The sequence below is a fragment of the Lontra canadensis genome, unplaced genomic scaffold, assembly GCF_010015895.1.
Source record: "Lontra canadensis isolate GAN:19392208 unplaced genomic scaffold, GSC_riverotter_1.0 scaffold16, whole genome shotgun sequence".
In the NCBI taxonomy this organism is placed as follows: Eukaryota; Metazoa; Chordata; class Mammalia; order Carnivora; family Mustelidae; genus Lontra; species Lontra canadensis.
Window position 1 is genome coordinate 12,111,477 of NW_022631010.1, and position 23,043 is coordinate 12,134,519.

At 43.2% G+C, this 23,043-nt stretch overlaps 1 protein-coding gene across 1 annotated transcript; it reads left to right on the top strand.

Moving 5' to 3' along the window:
* The first annotated feature begins 257 nt into the window (after nucleotides 1-257).
* Nucleotides 258-17,049, top strand: LAMP5 (lysosomal associated membrane protein family member 5). Its single transcript, XM_032859175.1, has 6 exons — nucleotides 258-953; nucleotides 1,489-1,661; nucleotides 2,035-2,166; nucleotides 2,292-2,397; nucleotides 3,811-3,999; nucleotides 16,193-17,049. The coding sequence occupies exons 1-6, from the start codon at nucleotides 890-892 to the stop codon at nucleotides 16,369-16,371; spliced, it is 843 nt and encodes a 280-aa protein (XP_032715066.1). The 5' UTR covers nucleotides 258-889; the 3' UTR covers nucleotides 16,372-17,049.
* The last annotated feature ends 5,994 nt before the right edge of the window (nucleotides 17,050-23,043 follow it).

Genomic DNA, 23,043 nt, shown 5'->3' on the forward strand with positions numbered 1-23,043 from the left:
TACGTTTACATAACTATATAACATTACTGTCCTAGGAGATCCTAAAGAACCCTCACAACCTTCTGGTTCACTTACTTTCTTCTTGGCCGAAAAGTTGCAGTATATTGAGAATAGGTGACCCCAAAGTTTATAGCCCTCATGCAGTCAGAGAGCAAAACTAACAGAAAATAAGCCAGACTACTGCACTGACTGACGGCCTCATTTAGGGAGGCGTCCGTCAATTTAACTTTAAACCCATTAGCTCATTGAGAGCAGGGGAGAGAAGGGGATGACTCCAAATGCAGGAAACTGTTGCCATAGCATTTTCCTTCTCTATTTCTGCCTACTTCTCCTCCCCCCAAGCAGCAACAATTTGTGCTCTCCCATTTTCTTTCAGCAACCAAATGCATTTTCAGAAACCAGGACTCCAGGGATGTGATATCTACACCACCTAATAACCGTACCTGGTAGGGATATTGAATAAGTCTGAAAGTGTTGTTAAGTTTCTCCGGACAGAATCATCTTTGCGGATGCAATTGCAGAACAGGAAACAGACTCAGGGAAAATTTTAGCCCCCCCAGAATCTCATTGGCTATCTACGCAAGCTAAGGCACAACAATCACTCCTGCAACACAACAGATCCCTTTCAGTACTCGCAGCCGTGGACAGCTCCCTCACCTCGCGGTCCGTTCCTCCGCAGTGAGCCTCCTCGCGTTCAGCCTGCACGGGTCGGTGCGGCACCCGCCTCCAAGTCTTCGGCAGCGCGCAGGGAACACGCGCTCCCTCCCTCCTCCCTCTCGGTGCCCCCGCCCCTCGCTCACCCCGGCTCACTCCAGCGGCGACTTTGAGGGATTCCCTCTCGGGCGGCCTCTGCTGCAGCACATCTGGCCTCATTCTCTGCACCGCGAGCATGGATCTCAGAGGAAGAGCCTTTCCCAGCGTCTACAGACTTCGAGTATTCCTGATGCTGTTCCGTGAGTAGTGTCTGGGAGACCGCGAGGACAGGGTGCACTATTTGCTGAGAATAGAACAGGCAGAGTAAAACCAGTAGCTTAAGGTCAAAACGTGGCCCTTACGTTTTGCTCTTTTCTTTCTGGGGGTTGGGAGGGGTGGGGGTGGAGGGCCTTCCCGCCACTGGCAGGGAATTCCCCAGAGGGCCACACACCTGTACCGCACAGCCCAGACACAAAGCTATGCGAGCCTGCTTTGTGGGGTCAGAGCATTGACAAGAAAGATTCGGTTTAAAAGCCTAAGATGAAGGAAAAAAGCCTTACAAAATAGTAAGGCTTTACATTTTTTAATTTTTATTTTTATTATAAATTAGCAGCAGTGTAGTTAAAATTGTCGGCGCTAGGTTAGAGAAACGGCTCGCAGAGCACACAGCAGCAGGCAAGGAACTTTATCACCCCAAAGCCCGCAGACCACGATATTTCCACCCTTGTGCCCGCGACGCGTGGGTTTGCTGAGCCCGGAATCGATAGGATTTGGGGGGGGGGTGTTTTTCCGCAGATACAATGGCTCGAATCACAGCAGAACAAGAAGTGGAAAATCTCTCAGGCCTTTCCACTAACCCTGAAAAAGATATATTTGTGGTGCGGGAAAATGGGACGACGTGTCTCATGGCCGAGTTCGCAGCCAAATTTATTGTCCCTTATGATGTGTGGGCCAGCAATTATGTCGATGTAAGGAACCTTTTCCCTCCCGGCTTGCTCCTAGGGCTCCAGGGGCGAAGGGTACCCTCCCTCAAGGCCCCGTGAAGACCTGGGTCGCCCGCCTTTCCCCTCTGCGCCCCTGCAGGCTGTTCCCGAATGCTGCATGGGGGTTCCGGCTTGTAACGCCTTCTGCTCACCCTGCCTGCTTTGAAAGTAAACCCCCTTTCTCTGCTTCCCTAACGGCCGGGTCTGCACGTAGAGCATCCAACCGCATGTTCCCGGACCTGGGAGCGCGCGCGCAAAGGAGCGCCCAGGCGTGCAACCCCGAGTTTGGACGCACTGCCCTTTACAGCCCCACGGAGGCCGGGCTCTCTGAGGGGGTGCGGGGCGTCTGTGTTCCCAGCTGATCACGGAACAGGCCGATATCTCACTGACCCGGGGAGCGGAGGTGAAGGGCCGCTGTGGCCACAACGAATCCGAGCTGCAGGTGTTCTGGGTGGATCGCGCCTATGCGCTCAAAATGCTATTTGTGAAGGTAAGCCGGAGCGGGGGCGCTCAGAGGCAGTGCTGCCTCGGGGTGGGTGTCGGCGGGGGCCGCCCCTAGGTTTCCTCACCGAGCAACCATGGGGGCGAGTGACGCGCGCCTCCCCCGCTCGGCAGGAAAGTCACAACGCGTCCAAGGGACCCGAGGCGACGTGGAGGTTGAGCAAGGTCCAGTTTGTCTACGACTCTTCGGAGAAGACCCATTTTAAAGACGCAGTCAGTGGTGAGTAGAGACTTCAGAGCTGGGAAGGGAGACTGGGAGACCGCGGGCACTACAGAGAGCACAGCCCTGGAGAGATTCGGAAATTTAATGGAAACTGATCCTTACTCTGCACTCCCAGGCCACGTCCGCCCTGGGCTTTCTCGCCAACGTAGAGGAAAGCGAGAGCACCAGTGCGTCTGTGCCCTGGGCCTTAGGCCTTGTACATGCGCAAGGAACCAAGGACCAGCCCGTCACCCAGTCACCCATAGCTTGATCCTGGATGAGTCGTCTCTGGAGGGCCTGTCATCTCCTGGCTGCTTCAGGACGATCTCTTATGTTTTGTCCTTTAAAGGAGCACGGAGAAGAGCAGAGCTGGTTTTTTTCCCTGCACCCTGGTTTTTCTTCTCATGCGGGGAAACTTGAAAGGGTCCGTGTGGCTTCTCTTGCTCAGGATTTGATAGCCTCCAGTATCTTTCTGCTCCTGTCCCCAGGGCTCACACTCCATCTTCCGTCATGGAATGCAGCCACCCCAGAGCGGATTCTGAACGTGTCCTAATTTATTAGCTTTTCCTTCCCATCACTCCCACAACTCACCCAGATCCTCCAAAAATATCGTGGCAAGAACAACAGCCATCCCCCAAATAAAGTTCCCATGTGCAGGCACCATCAAAGACCACACCTGAATTAATTAATTACCTAACTTATTTATTTATTTAGTAAACTGTCTAATCTCCTAATGAGGCCTTCCATCACCTGGGCATCTAGGTTGGGAAAATATTTTTATTGAGCACATGAAAGAATGTTCATGTCATTTTTCTCCCTTTCTACCTGTTTTAATCATTATAGTGAAAAGCATTTTCTTTTCTTCATCAATTCAAATACTTCCCCCAATTACAGTAGATGCCTCCTCCCACCACTGCAAAAAAAAAAAAAAATTGGAAAAGAGGAAAAAACAAAACAAAACAAAACAAAATCCACAAACATGTGCCAGAAAAAGAGAAAAAGGCGGCAGACCTCCAAAGAGTATATGTATGTACCAAGACATCTGCCCAGCGCACCAGCAACTAGCCCTGCTTTATTGAAGAAAATATTTTATTCTGTGTGGACCAGTGTGAAATGTGGAAGATCAAGTCACTCTTTCTTTGGAATTTCCATTGTCAGTGTTTATATAGTAAAAAAAAAAATGGTGGATGTTTAGGTAGCACTCTCCTCTTCCAGACACAAAATTTCTAATCAGTGTTTAAGGAGCTCATGAAACAATGGGTGTACTTGTCCTTTGTCACCGCTTGATTCCTCTAGCAGAGCCCCAGCTCCTGCAAGGCAACACAGGGGATTAGAATGGTGACAGGAGCCAGCTCTCTGGCACAGGAGATTAGGAGGTTAGGATTCTGCCAGGAAGAGGGTCCTAACATTTGCTCTGGGTTTTCCCTGCAGCTGGGAAGCACACGGCCAACTCCCATCGCCTCTCTGCCTTGGTCACCCCAGCTGGGAAGTCCTATGAGTGTCAAGCTCAGCAATCCATTTCACTAGCCTCCAGTGATCCACAGAAGACAGTCACCATGATTCTGTCCGCAGTCCACATCCAGCCTTTCGACATCATCTCTGATTTTGTCTTCAGTGAAGGTAGGTTGGTGGGGATTGCAGTGGGAGGAGAAGGCTGGAGCCAAGGGAAGGCTGACATCATGGGGAAAGGGACCTGAGGGGGTCCCAGGCTGTTACTACTTGTATTTTCGTTTGGCTGACATGACACTTCCTTTCACTGTAATATTTTAGGAACAGTATCAAATTCCTTCAATGGCTTCTTCTCCTTTCCTCCTTCTCTCCATTCCTTCTTCTCTCACTTTCCCTTCCCTGCTCCCTCTGTCCCTTTCTTTATGTTTTCATCTTTCCTTTCCTCCCATCCTTTACCAAAGAGGAACCCTGATGGAGAGAGAGGTAACAGGGTCCATTTGGAAAACCTGTATATAATTTTGATGCAAGTTTCCCAATGAAAAAGCAGCTAAAATCTCAAGTACCTCTGTAGTGAGCCTTGGATTGCAGAAGGTCCTCTGCTTCTGGAGGCCTCAGTTTCTCCATGTTATCTCAGGCACTTTCAGCTGAGGTTTTACCAGTCTTTTTTCATGTGGCTAGAATGTAGTCGATGATGTGTGTGCATGTGTGCACGCGTGCACTTGCACGCACTTGCACACGTCACAGAGAGACAGAGAGACTCAGGAAGACCTGTGCCCCTCCAACACTCACCCTTGTGGGGAGGAACCCCATTGAGGACCTGGGAAGGGAGGGTCCCTGATCTTTTCCTTCTGAGGTGTGGAGAAGGGCTTCTTCTCAGTCTGTGCTGGTCTCTGAAAGTGGGTCAGGCAGGATAGGTGGGCAGATTCACGATGTCCACATTCTCTTGGTTCTCTGCAGCCCTCCAGAGGTTGGGCACATTTCTGTAGCTTATCTGAATCTAGCACAAATTTACACTGGGCAAATGTAGGGTAAGTAAAATTTTAAATTCTTTTGTTCTTTCTTGTCTGGAGAAGGTTGTTAAGAAATGGGGAGAGATTCTGGTTGTTTTATAGATACCTTCCTTTGGGCTGGGGGTCCCCAGGTGAATACAACCATTGGTATATACGGACTATCAGGGAATCCCCATCTGTATCATACACAAATCATTAAATCATTTCCCCGGGGAATCCAGCTTTCATAAAATTCCCCTCCCGACTCAAAGTGTACTGAATACAATCTACCGCACCTCTACAAGGATAGTTAAGGACCCCTTGAGCATACTTAAGTTAAATAGTCTTTGACAGAAGACCCAACTTCTTTCTTTATTTTTGTATTTTTACCACCTAATACGGCATTTGGCACACTGTAGATGCCCAGGGAAATCTGGCTGAATTGATATTCTGAAGCCATGGACACAATTAACAGAGACTTCCAAATGCTTGAATGCCAGATGAAGCAGAATTTAATATATTTTCTAAGTCGATGCAACACTTACTTCCACACACTTAGGGAAGAATGGACCATTCCATTTTAATGGATCTTCCAGAAAAAGTAAAACTAAACTCTGAGTATCAAAACCATTACATTAAAAAAAAAATCTGATTATGGAAGTATTTCTAAAATGTAATAGCCAGTGTCTTTCTTAAACTGAAAATACTAACTATAATTAAATGTAATTGAGCTATGATTACTGATGACCAGGAATTTAGGAGGAACATATTGGACTGTGTAGAATCAGTCCCCATGGTCCCTCCGATAGATACTTTTGAGTTTATAAGGGACCTTTGTATAGTCTCTATTTACGCTTTGTAAACAAACAAACAAACAAAGAAATGGTTAGCTGTTCGCAGGCATGTCCTTACTTTTCGGTGCTACTAGTGCTCTGATGGCTGCCTTTGGGTCCTTCCCACAACCTCACTTTCACTCATTCTCCCTTATTTCCATATTGATTCTTACAGTCATTTTCGAACTGAGAAACCAAATCTCATTGATGTGTGGGATCCTATGCAAAGGGCCAGAAGTATTCTCCTGAACATCAGTGAAGTTCATGGCATGGCCTTAATGGCCATCTTTTGTTTGAAAAACAGTTTTTATCCACTTCCCCATCCTGGACTGGCCCGGTTGCTGGGTAGACTTCAAGAGTTTGTAAGCATATAGAACTTTCTAAAATACAGATATATTAAGCATCAGCCAATTGTACTTGTCTCACCCCAGGCTTTTCTGGGTAATAATTAGTATGTCCCCTCCTGTAGGGTGCCCTGGGGCTCAAAGATCCTGTTCCTGGGAGGAGGCAAGCCTCATTCAGAATCAGTCACTGGATCCCTGTGCCTTTGTGTGGCAGGGGCACTTTTGTTTTTCCGCTCCTCCCATCTGTGCCTCTCAGCACCTGCCCCCCACTGTGTTTTGTAAGAGATCATTTTATTTGATTTGGTAGAGTCCAAGGCATTCCTTTTGGGGTGCTATTTTGGGACTTGGCACTTGCCCCTCCCCTTTCCCAGAATAGAAGCTCAGGAGGCTCTGATGTGTTGCCCCTACCCCAGTGGGGGAGGCAGCAGTATCTGGTCATAAGTGTGCATGCTCACTGCAGGGGTCTGTGCCTGTGGCTGGCAGGTGTGTGCAGGACCTCCAGCCAAAGGGTTTCCAATGAAGGACTTAATTCTCTGTGTAAGGGGGCCATACTAACAGTCTGAAATTTCACACCTGCCTGCTTAATAGACTCTGAGAAAAACAAGGAAGGGTCAGTGAAATGGATTACTGGATACCCACAGGGCTGAAAGCAGCTCTAGTAGAAGTTGACGTCTCTATCCCATAAATCCCTTTAGTGCTTTGAGCTTGGCTACAACGCTGATCCTCAACAGAGCTCTCTTAGCCCAGCACGTCTCCAGCTGCAGTGTGCACATGGATCTTCTGCTGCATTGTGCACAACTGTGGTGATCTTGTTACCATGCCGAGTCTGGTTCAGTAGGTCTGGGGGCGGGGCCCAAGGTGCTCCATTTCTAGCAAGCTCCCTGGGGATGCTGCTGATCTTTGGAATACTGTAGGGGGTTTGAGGGATCTTGAGCTGATCAAGGAGAGGCAGTAACATACAAGCTTGATTTGGTGGTACTTGGACAGGGTTGCATGAGAGGGGAAGCTGCTCAGAGCATGAGACTGTCCAGAGGGAGACGTATGGGGACCACCATCTGGAAGGGGAGGAGGGCAAAGGACATCCCGGGGAGGATAGGGGGCATACGTGTCTAGGTGATATGGCTCAGCAGCATGATAAGGAATCTCTGGGTCAGAGAGCTCTGAGGGGCAGCGGAAGCTAAGGCCTTATACCTGTAAGGCCCTCGCTTATCAATGGGTAACAGCAGGCTCCAAGTAGCTGAAGATGTGTTTGTTTGGGCCAGTTTTTAAATAACTAGATGTGTAAAAATTTGAGTTGGGCATGGCAGGCTTTCGAACTAATGGTCTCAGCCTGCAGTGAAGAAATGAACCACCTAGGGGCCAATACACAGAGGCTACTTTGGCTCATTTCTGTAACCAACACACTTTCATGGCCAATGACCAGCCTGTAGTTCAAGGCACCTCCTGCTTCGCGGTTGGGTTTGATTAACGTGTCCTTCCACAGTGAAGTCCCTGTAGTGTGTCCCTCTGAGTGCCCTAGAAGATTTCTGGCTGGGATGGGATGAGGAATGCCGCACTGATAGGCAAAAAAATCAGCGTGAGATGGCTTGAACGAAAGGCAAATTTTACGTATGCGTAATCACAGAAGAAACATATGGAACACAGAGGGTGTCTCTGTTCTTCTTTAAAAAAGATTTAGGTTTAACAGGCATTTAAAAGTGACCACATAGAGGCTGGTCCCTTTTCAGTTCTCAAGGGGGAGAAATAAGCAAACTAACCAACCAACCTGTGACGAAGGCGCTGAGATCCCAGATTACTGCAGAGAAACCGAGGCTCAGAGAAGTGAGGTTCTTGGGGAAGTCCACCCTCCTGGTGGCTGCTGGGGCTGGGGCAAGAGCTTGTCTTTGGGGATCAGATCCTGTGCTCTTATCCTTTCAGAGTTTTAGCTCCTCGCACTGAGCAGCTATAATAAACACGTGAACGTGGGAGGCGCCTTTACAAAGGGTGTCAGGTCGCCTGAATCTGTGAGTTTTTTTATTCTAGTGTGATTGGGAGATGTCACCTGATCTGTATTTTACAGGTCTGTATTTTACAGATCTGTAATACAGATCTGTATTTTACAGTTGCCTGAATTCGTGAGTTTTTTATTCTAGTGTGATTGGGAGATGCCACCTGATCTGTATTTTACCCAGATCTGTGTGTTAGCGGTAATGAACATGCCTTCCCTTGCTCTGTACACCAGTCCCTAGTAGAGCCCCCTGTGGCTAGCTGTCACACCTCACCTCAAGTGCAGGAAGGTTTAGCTGATGATGATTCAGAGCCTTGCATAGACCTGTGGTTTACTTAGCATCTACCAGCCAAAAAATGGGTCACCCTAGGTGGTTGTTCCTCAGGATCTCCTGAGTAAGCATCAAGGGGGAGATAATCCTGTTAAGTACTGCTAAGAACTATGTCGAGGGCTGGGATGTGAAGCCCTCATGTGGGGCCTTGGGGCTAAGCCATTTGTAGAATTCAATATTCCTGGTGCTGTCCTGGAACACAGTGTTTCAAGCTGGGTTCTCCTAAGAGCAGATCCCATGCAAGTATGTAAGTGCAAGTGGTTTATTTAGGAGGTGATTCTAGAAAGCACTGATAGGACGCTGGGGAGGTGAGATAGGAAGGCAGGACTACCAGTAACAGGAGCATTAACGAGCACGTGTCCACTGTGGGTGCTGGGGGTCACACAGCTGCAACCTCTGGGAGTGTAGAACCTACCTCCGACTATCTGGCCTGAGATAGTGGGAAAATGGCATTTACCCACTGACTCTCATCCCATCATTGATGGCTGCTGGGGTTGGGGAGCAGTGTAGACTTTCTTAGACTTCTGCCCTGTAGGCAAAACCTGCTGGAATATGTGGGACTAGTGAATGTCAAGGCAATAAGACACTGTCTAGGTCTGCTGCACCTAGGTACTGCAATATATGAGCTTACCCTGCCATGCCATATGCCTCGTGCACAGTAGCATCTCTCAATAATTGCTTTTATTATCTTTTTTTTTTTTTTAAATTGCTAGTGCTTACATCTTGGTGAGAGGATCTGCTTGTCTTCAGCCATGGGTCTCCAAAGCCCACTCATGCTAACAGTCTCTCAGTATACAAAATACATTTTGCTGAGGTTATGGGAGTCTAGAGCCAGTCCAGAGAAAGTGGGAAGAGGGGTAAGCCCCTCCCTCCAGCTGCCCTGACAGTGTGGGGGAAGCCCAGCCAGGAAAAGATTTGTCCTTTCCTCGAACAGGAACGGTCTGTGCTGTTAACAGAGCTTGAAAAAGCAGGCAGCTTGACTTTTTGCCCACTGCCCATCTCAGTGTTGTCCATTTGGGATGCAATGAAGAGTTTTGGTAGTCGGACAGCCTCTGGGAGTAAATACAACATTGAGATGGTCATCAAACGATCCAACACACAAAAAATGGTAGTCATCAAACAAATAAATGAATAATAAATAAATAAATTAATTAATTAATTAATTAAAACATGGACTAAATAATAGAACCTAAGATGAATCAGGATTTTAGTGGGGGCATTAGATTTATGGTTGAGGGAATCTTATTTGGCCACTGACAACTGGCAACAGATTACCCTTCTGCTGTCTGTTCTGTCTTCATCTGGTTCTTTCCAATGACTAGACTAGACTGGTTCTTGTCTTTTCCAGCCATATGCCATTCTAGGACCCTGAACCCAGCCAGGGCAGAGGCATGAAGGACCCCAAACCCTGTGGAGATGAACAGGGAGTTAGGGGCCTCTGAGCATTCAAAGCCAGATTCAGTGTAGGCAAAGCCAAAGAATATTCTTCTCCCAGGCAGAGATCTAGGGCCTTCCAGAATCTTAATCCTGGATTCCATAGGGGCTATGGATAGTATTCTGGAGTGTGTGTATTTTAATGGGAAAAAATTGCATCTTTATTTTACCAATTTCTAATTTTTAATATCCCTTTCAATTATAAATGAAAGTAACAACTTACAGTAATATTAGTGGTAATAATTAATTAATAATTAATTATTAATAAATTATATTTATATATAATTTTATATAATTATATATAATATGTATATATAATATATAACATATATTATATAATAAATAATTAATCAATAATCAATAAATTATTCATTGGTAATTAACAATTAATAATAGATTAAATAATTAATCACAATAAATAAATCATAATAAATAATTATTTAATCAAATAATCAAATAATAATTAAAAATCAATGAATAAATAATCAATTAATGATTAATAAATAATATATTATTTATTAATACATAATATGAATTAATTATAATTAATTCATACAAAGTAAATTAATGTGAATAATTAATTTATATTAATAAATAATAAATATATTATATTTATAAGTAATATAAATATTTTATTATTAATAATAAATATTATTATTTAATAATAATAAATTTATTATTTATTAATAAATAAATAAATCTGTCACCAAGAGAAATCATAGATATTTTTATCCCACATTCATGGGTACAGAACTTGCAAAGTGACAGTGATGCTTCTCATTACTTTGCATTTACTTTGATACTCCTCATTACTCATTATTTCTCATTACTTTACCCCAGCCAGTATGTGTACTTTTAAAGGAGTACACACATGACTTTCTCCCAACTTATTTAAAGATATTTTGATAGCTGAATTTCAGTGTATCTGTTTCCTTTGTAGTCCTATGTGTTTTCTTTTTCTGCATTTGTAAACAGGATTCTGAAAAAGGATGATGGTTTCATCATTACTGGTATAAAAAAGGTGGCACCTCCTGTCTTAGTGGGTCATGGCCAGTACTGTTATAAGTGAAAGAGAATGGACCGGCATGGAGAAATTTTTAGATGCACAAGGTCAGGAGACGTATTGTTTTGTGAAGCTCTGGTTTTAGTTATGTGTATATACCCGTGTTCTGAGTTGAAGTGTAAAACATTTTTCCCCTCTCTGGGTCAGAAGCAGAGTTCGAAAACACTAGCTTGAGCCTGACCGTGGAGAGTGTGATCTACGATGTATGGGCTCACAGCCTCTCATTTAGAACCCCTGGGGATAGATGGGTTTCAGACTTCAGGATTTTAGATTTTAGGAAGACAATATTATAGTATTGTCCATATATTATGGAAAAGCCCAGAAGAGTCCAGGCAGGCCCTGTAATCAGATATATTAATATAGTCTCTTCCCTCTGGAGAAACTGGTGAAACTTCTTGCTAAGTACAATGAGAATCATGAGCATCCATGACATTGGTTCAAGTCCAGTGTTGCTGCCAAATGAGTAATACAGAGTACTTTGAACTTCCAGAGCTCTGTGGATTTTGGAATGGTGGATAAGGGATGGCAGACTCACTAATTCCCCCTTATTTGACCACCTAGTAGATATGGGTGACTGAAGATGGGGATTCAGTATTTTTCATGATAATTTTTGACATTCCGTTATTTTCCCATGATGATTATTATTATTTTTAAGGGGACCCTCTGGCATCCCCTTATTTTGCATGATAATGATAATAATAATTATTATTTCCCATGATTATTATCCCATGATTATTAAAATTATTATTTATTATTTTCCCATGATGATTATTATTATAGTTTAATACTCCCTTTATATACCCCTTTGTGTGGTGTGTTTAGTTCAGGTTTTTCCCAAGACAACAAAAAATATTTCTTAAGAAGTAAACCACAATTATAAGGCTAAGTGAAATAAGTCAGAGAAAGACAAATAGCATACAATTTCACTCATACATGGAATTTAAGAAATATACAAACAGGGGCACCTGGGTGGCTCAGTGGGTTAAAGCCTCTGCATTCTGCTCAGGTCATGATCCCAGGTTCCTGGGATCGAGCCCCGCATCGGGCTCTCTGCTCAGCAGGGAGACTGCTTCCCTTCCTCTCTCTCTGCCTACTTCTCTGCCTACTTGTGATCTCCATCTGTCAAATAAATAAATAAAATCTTAAAAAAATAAAAAAAAAGAAATATACAAACAAAGAGAGAAAAAACCAAAAGACCAACTCTTAACTATAGAGAACAAACTGATGATTACTGGATGAGAGGTGGGTGGGAGGCTGGGTGATGGATTAAGGAGTGCACTTGTCATGATGAACACTTAGTAATATATAGAGTTGTTGAGTCACTCTGTTGTATGCCTGAAACTAATATAACACTGTATGTTAAGTATACTAGAATTAAAACAAAATTAAAAATTAAAACAAAACAAAAACAAAAACCAAAAAAAGAAGTCAATCACAATAGTTTTTTAACCATAATATTCTTTGTCAGAATACATTATGCTTTTCTCCAGTGCCTTCCTTAAAGGATGGGATATGAGATGTCATTCCCCCCATAACTATACCAAAGTTATTATCCATTTAAAGATAATACTTTGGGCAGTATGATTCTGACACCAGTTCTGATGTGTGGGTGTTTTTCCCAACCACTAAGAAATTCTCTGACAGCAGCTGGGTGTTCTGCAGTTCAACTTACTGCTGACACTGTCTCTCTAGAGATACCATCAAATACCACTGGTTAAGGGCTCCTTCCTACAAGACTGCTCCCCATCCCCACTTCACACACAAACTCCAAGTCCAAGTTATCACCAGGACTTCTGATCACCTTGCTATTGGAGGTTTCCATGACCTTCTCCTTGAATTCTAGAGAGGCACACAGAACTCAGAGAAACATTTTACTCACTAGATTACTGGTTTGTTATAAAAGGATAGAACTCAGGAACAGCTGTTGTAAGAGACACATAGGGGAAGGCATTGGGCAAGAGGGTGGAGCTTCCATGCTCTCTCCAAGCCCACCACTCTGCCCAAATCTCCTTGTGTTCACCAAGCAGAAGCTCTCTGAATCCCATCCTTTGGGGTTTTATTGAGACTTCCATGGGCTCGAGTGATTAAATCACTGGCCATTGGTAGTTGAACCCCATCTCCAGGCACTTTCTCCTTCCTGTAAATCAAGGGAGTGGGACTGGAATTTCCAACTGTCTGATCAAAAGGTTAGTTCTCCTGGCAACCAAACCCCATCCTTAGGTGACCTAGGTGTTTTCCCAAATTGACCACATTAGCATAAGCTCAGGTGTGCTTGAAAGGGGTACGTTATGAATATCAGGGTGTTAAGTTTGCAATGAGCACATAGAAAATGAAGAAAGCCACAGTCTACATTAACATTACACAGGCAACAGTTGTTATGAGGAAAACAAATAGCCTTTGTTGGTAACAAAATCCCTGCACCAGGAAACCCCATTTCTACTCATTTTTCTCTTTAAAGAGGCAATATGGTATCATGGGGAAAAATCAGTCTTCTGGGTATGGAGTTCTGGGCCCACAGCTGTCTCTGGTACACCTTGTAACAACAGCTAGATTTTTCCCTGGAGAAATGGGTATGTTGGACAGCAGGCTGATGCTCAAAGTGTGGGACTCATTAGAGCTGAACTAAATAGTGAAAAAGAAAATTCCCTACTAATTCTTTTTAGTCCTCTGGTTGCAATAGAGAAAGGTTTGGTTCTTTGGGTACTTAACATTTCCCTGAATTTGTCAAAATGTCTTTTTAAAAATTTTCTTTGTAAAAATATCTTTTTTTTTTCAGTTGGGGAATGTATGTATGTATATGTTTACTTATTTATTTTAAATAGTTTTATTCAGGTTATAATTGAAATACAATAATCCGCACATACATAAATGTATGATATGATAAAAATTGACTTCAGAGAGCTCCTGGGTGGCTCAGTGGGTTAAGCCTTTGCCTTTGGCTCAGGTCATGATCCCAGGGTCCGGGGATGGAGCCCCACATTGGGCTCTCTTCTCAGCGGGGAGCCTGCTTCTCCCTCTCTCTCTCTGCCTGCCTCTCTGCCTACTTGTGATCTCTGCCAAATAAATAAAATCTTTAAAAAAAATTGACTTCAGAATACACCTATGAAGCCATCACTACCATCCAGAAAAATCAACTTATCCATCCCCTCCAAAAGTACCCTCCTACCTCTTAGTAATAAATACGTACCCCACTGAATTCTCAGAAACTGAACATACCTAGGTGAGCAGTATGTAGAGCCATGGAGCCCAGAAGCCCTCCTTTCTGCCCACCCTGTGATTCTGTAGCCTTTAAATGCCAGTAGCTCAGGTCTGCTACGGACCTGACCCCATCTCTCACCCCAGCTCCTTTTTGCTAAGTGCCACCCTGCTGTGCTGTTGAGTTAGGCTGTTGGAATTCAGATTGGGGCTTCATTTCCCCTGGGCGAATGACTTAGCCTCACTCCACCTTATCAGTAAAATGGGTACAATACTATTTATCTCATAGGTTTGCCATGGGGATTAAATGAAACAATCTTTGTTCTTAGAACTGGAAGTTAATTTAGAAACCAAGCATGTGAAGTATACAGCTTTTCCAAAGCTGTATGTTTGCCTGCAATCTTCTAGGTTCTACTTAATAGAAAAGATTCCTGGGGTTCTGACCTTATACTCCTTTCTGCTGGGCTGAGGAGAGTGGGAGGAAGGACTGTGTCAACGTGGATTCTGGAGTAGCCTGGCACACAGTTGGTGCTCAATAAATGTTTACTATGTCACCCTGACTTAAAAACTTGGTCTTTATGAAGAGATATCGAAGCCTATTTTCTCTAATTGTGGCTCAGAAGTTCAGGGAAAAGGCCACCAGTTACCCAGAAGGAGCAAAGGCACCTGAGCAAATGTCTCCTGGTTTCTAGGAATAAGCTTTTTTTTTTTTTTTAAAAAAAAGATTTATTTATTTATTTATTTTAGAGAGTGGGGGTGGGGCAGAGGCAGAGGGAGAGAGAAAATCCTCAAGCAGACTCCTTACTGAGCACAGAGCCTGACATGGGGCTCGATCCCAGGCCCCTCAGATCAGGACCTGAGCTGAAATCAAGAGTCAGCTGCTTTGCCACCCAGGTATCCCTCTAAGAATGCAGTTCTGCTCTGATCTACAAACTGTGTGATCCCCAGGTTTCTCCAAAAATTGCTTTTCTGGTTCTAGGTAAAAACGGAAGCATAGGGTTATTAAACTCTCTTGAGGGTAAGGGTGTAACATGGAATTAGCACCAATGTGCTGGTAACATTTTCTTTCCTGATCTAAGTGCTGGTTACATGGGATGTTCACTAGTGAAAATCCATCAACTTCTGCACTTTCTTTTATTAAAATTGTAGTATAAGTTACATATACTAAAATGAACAAATCTTAAGTATTTAGCTTGATGCATTTTTACCTCTACTTGCAACCATGTAACCCTTACCTAGATCAAACTATAGGATATTTCCATCATACCCGCAAGTTCCCTTTCCTGTTCCCCATATGTAAGTACTTTTCTGATTTCAATCACCATAGACTTACCTGTTCTTGAACTTCACATAAATGGAATCATACAGTATGTGCTCTTAGAGTATGCGTCTTAGAGTTTTCACTCAACATAATGTTTTTGAGATTCCTCCATTGTGTTAAGTGTAGCCATAGCTCATGCCTTTTCATAATTGATTAATATTCCATTGTATGAATAGATGGGTCTGTTTTTCCATTCCACCTTGATGGACATTTGGGTTGTTTCCATTTTAGGCTATTATGAATAAAGTGTCCATCAACATTTGTGTTCAAGTCTTTTTGTGTACATATGTTTTCATTATTCTTAGGTAAATATCTAGGATTAGAATGCTGGGTTATAACATAGGTGTACATTTCCCATGACTAGAAGCTCTTAGAAGTAGTTGTACCATCTTCCACCAAGGAGTTATAAGAGTTCCAGTGCCTTCATATCATTATGAACACTCGTTATTTTCAATCTTTTTGAAAGCTATATATTGTGTGCAATTCTCTATGTGTACACACACTTCAATAAAAAGTCAAAAAATTAAGCCAGCAATAAAAATGGTGGTTGTGTTTAACGCTAAAACTCTGAAAGTGCAAATCAATCATCTGGGTGTTTCACTGGCACCTGCTAGGAATCCAGTGACTGAATGTTGCCTTATTTAATTGATGCCTTTTAATTTTACAGTGTGCAGAAATATTAAGTGGTACATCCTTATCATTGGTCAGAGAAACATTATGTCTAAGTAAAAGTTCTCCCCAAATGTTCGTCAAGAAATCTTTTCACCTCCACTTCTAACTTAAAAGGATTTTAGCTTTAAGAGGAGGACTTGTGATTAAAAATATCTTGACAGGAGCTGATCACTTTCTTCTTCTTTCCCATTTCAGAGCATAAGTGCCCGGTGGATGAGCGAGAGCAGTTGGAGGAAACCTTGCCCCTGATTTTGGGACTCATCTTAGGCCTCGTCATTGTGGTAACACTGGCGATTTACCACATCCACCACAAAATGACGGCCAACCAGGTGCAGATCCCTAGGGATCGATCCCAATATAAGCACATGGGCTAGGGGCCATTAGGCAGGCAGCCCTGGAGACCCACTCCCCCAGCTGGATCAGGTAAAGAAACAAAGCACTTTTCCACCTTGTACATGGGATACACCAACATAGCTACAATGCAACAGGCCTGGGTGTCCAAGGCTTGCTTGGCCTGCATCCATGCTTAAACCCAGGGATGGTGGGAGGGATTCTTTCGGATTCATGGGGTGAATGGCAGATCTTCTCTCCACACTGGGGAATGAGGAGGGAGGGGTCAGCCAGCTTTCACGCTCATGGTGGCTTGGCTTTCTCTCTCCAAGAAGCAACACATACAACTCAGAGGAGTATCTTGCTCTGAAGTTTAAGGATGAAAAGACACTTCTTTTGGAAAGACACCCCTTTAGGTTCAGAGAATTAGGGGGTGCTTTGCTCCCTTGGCCTACCTTATACAGCACACAAAATACAGCCTCATACTCCCTACAGCAAGACCCCTGAAAGTGATCCATGCTTCTGGCTGGCATTCTGCATGTCTAGTGATTGTCTTGGGAATGTTTCACTGCTACCTGCACCCAGTGACTTTGCAGCACAGACCCCATTTAATGTAACTATGCAAAGTTGTTTGGGCTCTAGTATGTCAGGTCCAAGTAAGGGGACCTGAAGAATCAATCGTGTGAGTTTGTTTTTCAAAATGAATTAAAACACACTACTGTTTAACATGTGGCTGCTTTCTTGAAACAAGAAGACAATATGGTTTCTAACATGGGTTCTTTGGCACCCAGAGAAGCGAGGGGTATGGTGAAGATGGGCTTTCATTTCTGAAAGAGGAAAGCAAAGAAAGGGCAGGGAAGCCAAAAGAGGGAGGTTGTTTTTTCAGGTTAAAAAAAACCCCATGGATTTATTTTGGCAAACATAGTTTTAATAATGGCCCTTCTTGAACGACTGGTCTAATAAGGCTTCTTATGCTTTCTGGTCTTGAGTTTGGCATTTCACTTCAGATAAAAAAGCTGGTCTGAACACGGGAACTTAGGTTGAGTTGTGTTTGAAGTAAAATAGAACTTGCTGGAACTTCCCAGAGAAATGTGCAGAGTTTAAATTTCACTCACTTTCTAAATAATCATTTTTCTGAAAAATCTGAGTCAGGAGAGGGGAAATCCTTTTCTCTGATGTTAAGGATGGGAATCTCCCCACCCCCCATATGATCTGTAACATGAGAGGCAACTCATGAGTTCATCTCCCCAAATCCTCAACCGTTGAGAGGAGCATATCCTTAGGAGTTCATTATCCCAGGAAACCTTGGTAAGTATTGGTCAATTGCTATTTTATTACCTGTTTGTTTGCTGCTGCTCTGTCAGTCTGTCGGTCTTTTTCCCCTGCATCATCTGTCTTCAGTGTCTGCCTAGTACCAGGGAGGAAGACAGTTGCACATTGCGCAAGGAAAAGGAAATACCTTCTATCAGCTGCCATCTTGTCACCCCCATGTCCCAAAGCTGACCAACTCTTTCTTTTTTAGCATCTCGTATATTTTTTAAAGACTTCCTATTTATATGGAACCACCCAAGAATTTGGGGGTAGAAATGGACACTTAGATGTATCATTGAGTTACCCTTGCTTTCTGTAACTCCTTCAGAAAAAATATTTCGACCCGATTCATATTTCTGTATACTCCATATTTCCTTTTTTCACTTTTACAAAAGTAAATTTGTGTCTTGAAAATTTCACTTTCACAAAACATGGAACTCATGATGAGTTTTGGAATTGTCATCCACTCAGCAAACCGTCAACAAACAGGTTTTGAGCACCTACCGAGTGCAGGCTCTGTGCCGCGGATACAGTAGTAAACCAACAACTCAGAGTCTCTGGGGTATGACTGACAGACACCTGTCCACCAGTTGTTCCAAAAAGAACTAGTGCCCTGGCTCTTTTTCCAGTGTTATCATATGGCTGCATCCCTGTGGTTAAACAGATCAATTAAATCCTTCCAGAATCCAACTTTCTGAATTTTCAAATTTCGGTGTTTTTTTTTTTCCCCTTGCGACATGCAGTCTATATGAAGACACATTACCAGGACTATTATTGCTCTTAATCACAGCATCTCCATTTAGTTGTCCTAAAATTAGGTCTCTAGCTCAGCCTAATTTCTTTGGACCTCACCTTATTTCTCTCAGTCCTGCCTTTCTCTTATCAACAAAGCAGAATAAAGGGGAGCCTCGGGGTCACCCCAGATGCAGTGGTCTCTAGGTGGAGACCATAAGTTGTCCAGAGGGACTGACTCAGCCCCTGGACTCAGCCCTGGCTCCTCTCTTGGCCCTTCCCACTATCCTGCATTTCACAGCTGCCCCTGTACCTGGGGCAAGCCGAGATGGTGGCTCACATCCCTGCATTGTTTCTCAAGCTCAGAGAAGATAGAGAAAACAAACAGACAAACCACAGATGCTCCATTACCCCCTTAACTGTCATTTTCTTTTTTACTGCAGTTTTAACCACAAATGTCTCTGGGCACAAAAGGATGCTGGGTCTGGTTGCTAGTCCGTCTGCCTGGAAAAGCCCAGCCAGATGAACCATATGCAGATTTCTTTATCGGGAGGAGGAAGGGGGGGTTTGATTTAAATTCTGAGTGCCTTTCTTTGCAAGATTCTCCACCCACCCCATTCTCAGGAAGTAGCTCCCTGGGAAGCTGTCTCAGGGGTAGGGGAGACTCTGGTCTCCAGCCTGAGAAAGCCCTCTAAACTATAACCACTCTCTTCTCGCCTATTGGCCAATCTTTTTGTTAACAAAGGCTTGGCAAAGCCCATTAGGTGTGGGAGACAGTGGAGAAACACAAATGGAGAAATGGGTTGGGGGGGGATGGGGAAGAGGTAGGACAGACCAACAGTGTTTCCTGGAGGCAGCATGCTGTGTGCTCAGGAGGTGTTTCTCTGGGGAGGTGGTCCAAGCTGGTACTGGGCACAAACACGTCCCTGGAACAGAAACCTGAGGGACCGGAAACCAGCAGGTATAGCTTTGCATCAGTGTGTCTCCAAGTGCGGTTTGCACAGTGTGCATCAGTCATCCCAAGGGGCTATTGAAAAGCATCAGTTCTATGGGAGCCTGAGTGGCTCATTCGGTTAAGGGTTAAGCATTGGACTTCAGCTCATGTCTGGGACCCTGCTTCAGGGTCCCAGATCAGCGGGGAGCGGAGTGTGGTTGTCCCTTTCCCATGCCTCTCCCCGTGCTTGTGCTCTCTTTCTCTCTCTCAAATAAACCAATAAAATCTTTAAAAAATAAATAAAAAGAAAAACGTCAGTTCTAGAGCATCATCCCAGACTGATTGGGGACCTCTCTGGTGAGACCTAGAATCTACAATTTTATTATGCTTCCCAGACAATTTTGATGCAGTGGGATGAAAACTGATGAAAAAGCCTTTGCTCTCAGCCGACCTGCAATGTTGGGCACATCACCAGGCTTCTCTGTACTCTCTAATTTGAAAATGGACCTTGCTCCCCAATCCTTGCAAAGTTATCTGGGGATTCATGATAGTACATTTCAGTTTCTAGCACGGTACCTGGCAACCCGGAAATGCTCCATAAAAGCTAGCATTAATGACTGGTGTACTAGCACAATTCTTCACATGTGCATTCAAAGTTCACCTGCCATCCAGGTTCAGGAAAGATCCAAAGGGACTGATGCAGGGATTTTTAACCTGGTGTTCACAGTTTCCCACACCAGTTTATTGTGAATTCAGAGTATGTTTCTAGGCCGCCCCACTGCCCAGTAAACCACTGGGGAGGGGGGTTAATTTACAGGGGTGGGAGTGACTATCAGAGTGCATGGACTGGGATGGGGAAAAAAAAAAAAAACACCTTTAGTTTTTACCAACCTCAAATGAAAGGCTGCATTTCCTTCAATTACAGACATAGTCACCAAACCACTATAGTACAGGCGAGAACTGTCATTAGTAGAAATCACTGCATTACACCTGTTGGAGAGATCTCAAAAATTCACATAGGCTTATTACTTTGAAATTATGGTAGTTACTAGACCCATCATAAGATCTAGTTATTTAAGAGATGCCTGGGTGTCTCCATGAGTTGGGCGTCTGCCTTAAGCTCTGGTCATGATCCCAGGCTCCTGGGATCAAGTCCCACATTAGGCTCCTTGCTCAGTGGGGAGACTGCTTCTCCCTCAGCCTGCTTCTTCCCCTCCTTGTGCTCTCTCTCTGACAAATGAATAGATAAAATCGTTAAAAAAAAAGATTTTGTTAATTAATACATAATAATGCCAAAATTAAAATATTTTGATAACTATACTTCTCTTGGTTCCCTATGTATTTTACTTTTGCATTTAAAGACATTTTCCTGAAGAGTCCAAGCTAAGAGGGTCCAGGGTATAAAATTAGGCTAAGAACTCCAAAGCTAATGGCTACTTCAGTTATCATGTAAAGTGATATTTACATCACCTCACACCTGTTAGAATGGCTATCACCAAAAGACAAGAAATAGAAAGTGTTGGTGAAGATGTGCCTTGTTGGTGGGGATGTAAAGTGGTACAACCACAATGGAAAATAGTAAGAAAGTTTCTCAAAAAATTAAAATTGAAATACCATATGATCCAGAAATCCTCCTCCTCTACTTATCCCAAGGAAATGAAAACATTAACTTGAAAAGATGCCTGCACAGCCATGTTCATTGCAACATTATTTACAATGGTCGAGATCCAAATGTTACCCAAGTGTCCAATGATAGATGAATGGATAAAGGAAACATAATGTGTGTGTGTACACACACACACACAGTTTCTCAGCCATTAAAAAAAAAAAAATCCCAAAAAAGGAGGAAATCCTGCCCTTTGAGACAAGAATGGACTTTGAGAGCATTATGCTTAGTGAAATACTTCAGATAATGACACACATTCACTTATATGTGGAGTTAAAAAAATTTGATAGATACAGAAAACTGATGGTTGCTGGAGGCAGAGGATGGGGGGGTTGGGTGAAATGGATGACGGGGTCAAAAGGCTCAAACTTTTAAAAATTTTTATAAAATAAATAAGTCCTGTAAGATAATGTACAGCATGGCTATGATTAATCATACTGTATTATATATTTGAAAGTTATGAAGCATAAATCTTCAAAGTTTCCATAAGGAAAAAAATTGTAACTATGTCTTGATAGATGTTAACTAGACTTATCATTCCACAACATATACATATAGCAAATCATGTTGTACAAATGAAACTAATATGTCAATTATCTAAAAAACAAGTGACTGAACTTGTCAGGTTGTCTGTTAGGGAAGGATTTGCAAAGACTCATACCACCAATGAGATAACAAGTGTTTGTTGACACTGACTGACTGTGGATTTTCTGGACCTTGGTCTGGATGATGAGTGAACGAAATAGGTAAAAAATCCCTGCCCTAACAGTACTGAAGTGTGTGTGTGTGTGTGTGTGTGTGTGTGTGTGTGTGTGTGGTCTATTTAGGCAGTATGATTCATTTACTCACACTGCCTAACTTTGGGAAACTTGGATACCTCAATTAAGATGTAGTCTCTTTTTGCTTTAAATTTTTTCAGTTGCTGACAATAATCAGGCATACTTACCAAAACATTTGCTACATGAGCAAACCTTTCAGGATAAGGAATCCCTTTGCTTTTAAAAGTGTATTTTGTTCCAGAAATTGGCAACCCATAGAGTTTCTCAACATGTCTCTTTTTGTCCTTCGTTAGATCTATTTATGTAGATGTTAGTTTCTCGCCCATATTCTCTCAGCCCTTCTTGGAGGCCATTTGCTGACAGTTTCTGTACAAGCTTCCCATCTCTCTCTCTCTGTCAAAGGGAACAAACTTCATCCTTATACAGGGAAAGACAGAAGTTTAAGAATTGATGTCCTGTGAGCAACTCTCAGCCAATGAGGCATAGAAGATGGTAGAGAGGGACTACTTAAGCATCATCGCCTCCAAAAGGACAACTCTACAGTGTCTCCCCCAGAAGGTTTTCAGTGGGACTGAGCTCTGGTTACCCAGAGTGGTAAGCCATTCATTAAAAAAGGCTTTAAAAAAAACTTCTCTCCCTTTTTCATCTCACTTCTCCACTCTGCCATTTTGAGTGAGTTTCCTGGGATCTTCTCTCAAACAAAGTACTTGTATCTAAGCATTTATCTTAGGCTCTCCTTTTGGCCGAACCCACAATAAGTTAATATATTTCTTTGGCCTGGAAATACGGCTGAAGAAGCACACACGTGAAGGCTCAAGTTGACCAATTTTCCCAAACAATTTGGATTTGTACTACATCGTGTCACTTTCACAGAACTGGTCCTGCTTGTACATTTTGTACCTGCTTCAGACTGAAATGATTTTTTTTCTCTGCCTGGAATCTCATTATTGTTTCTTTGATGACACAGTGCAATTCGTTTGACTGGTTTGACCAAAGAATCTAAACTCATTGAGTTGTTAACTTCATGGAATGATTTTATTTTTTTTCAGTAATTGCTACTGTCTTCTTCCCAGTGGGTAATGGGGATACAACCATAACTCAGTCTGATTCCATCTGTTTAATCCATTAAAAAAAATCAATCTCATTATAATTCAAAATGACCCCCCTCTCTTTTGTTTGGGCTAAACATGTATCAGAGAAAGAGGTAACAGTAGATAGGTAGTGGCAGGAGACATGGTATGCATTCTTGTTCTTCTTTTCTTTCTTCTAGATTCTTCCCCCAAACCATGGGGGG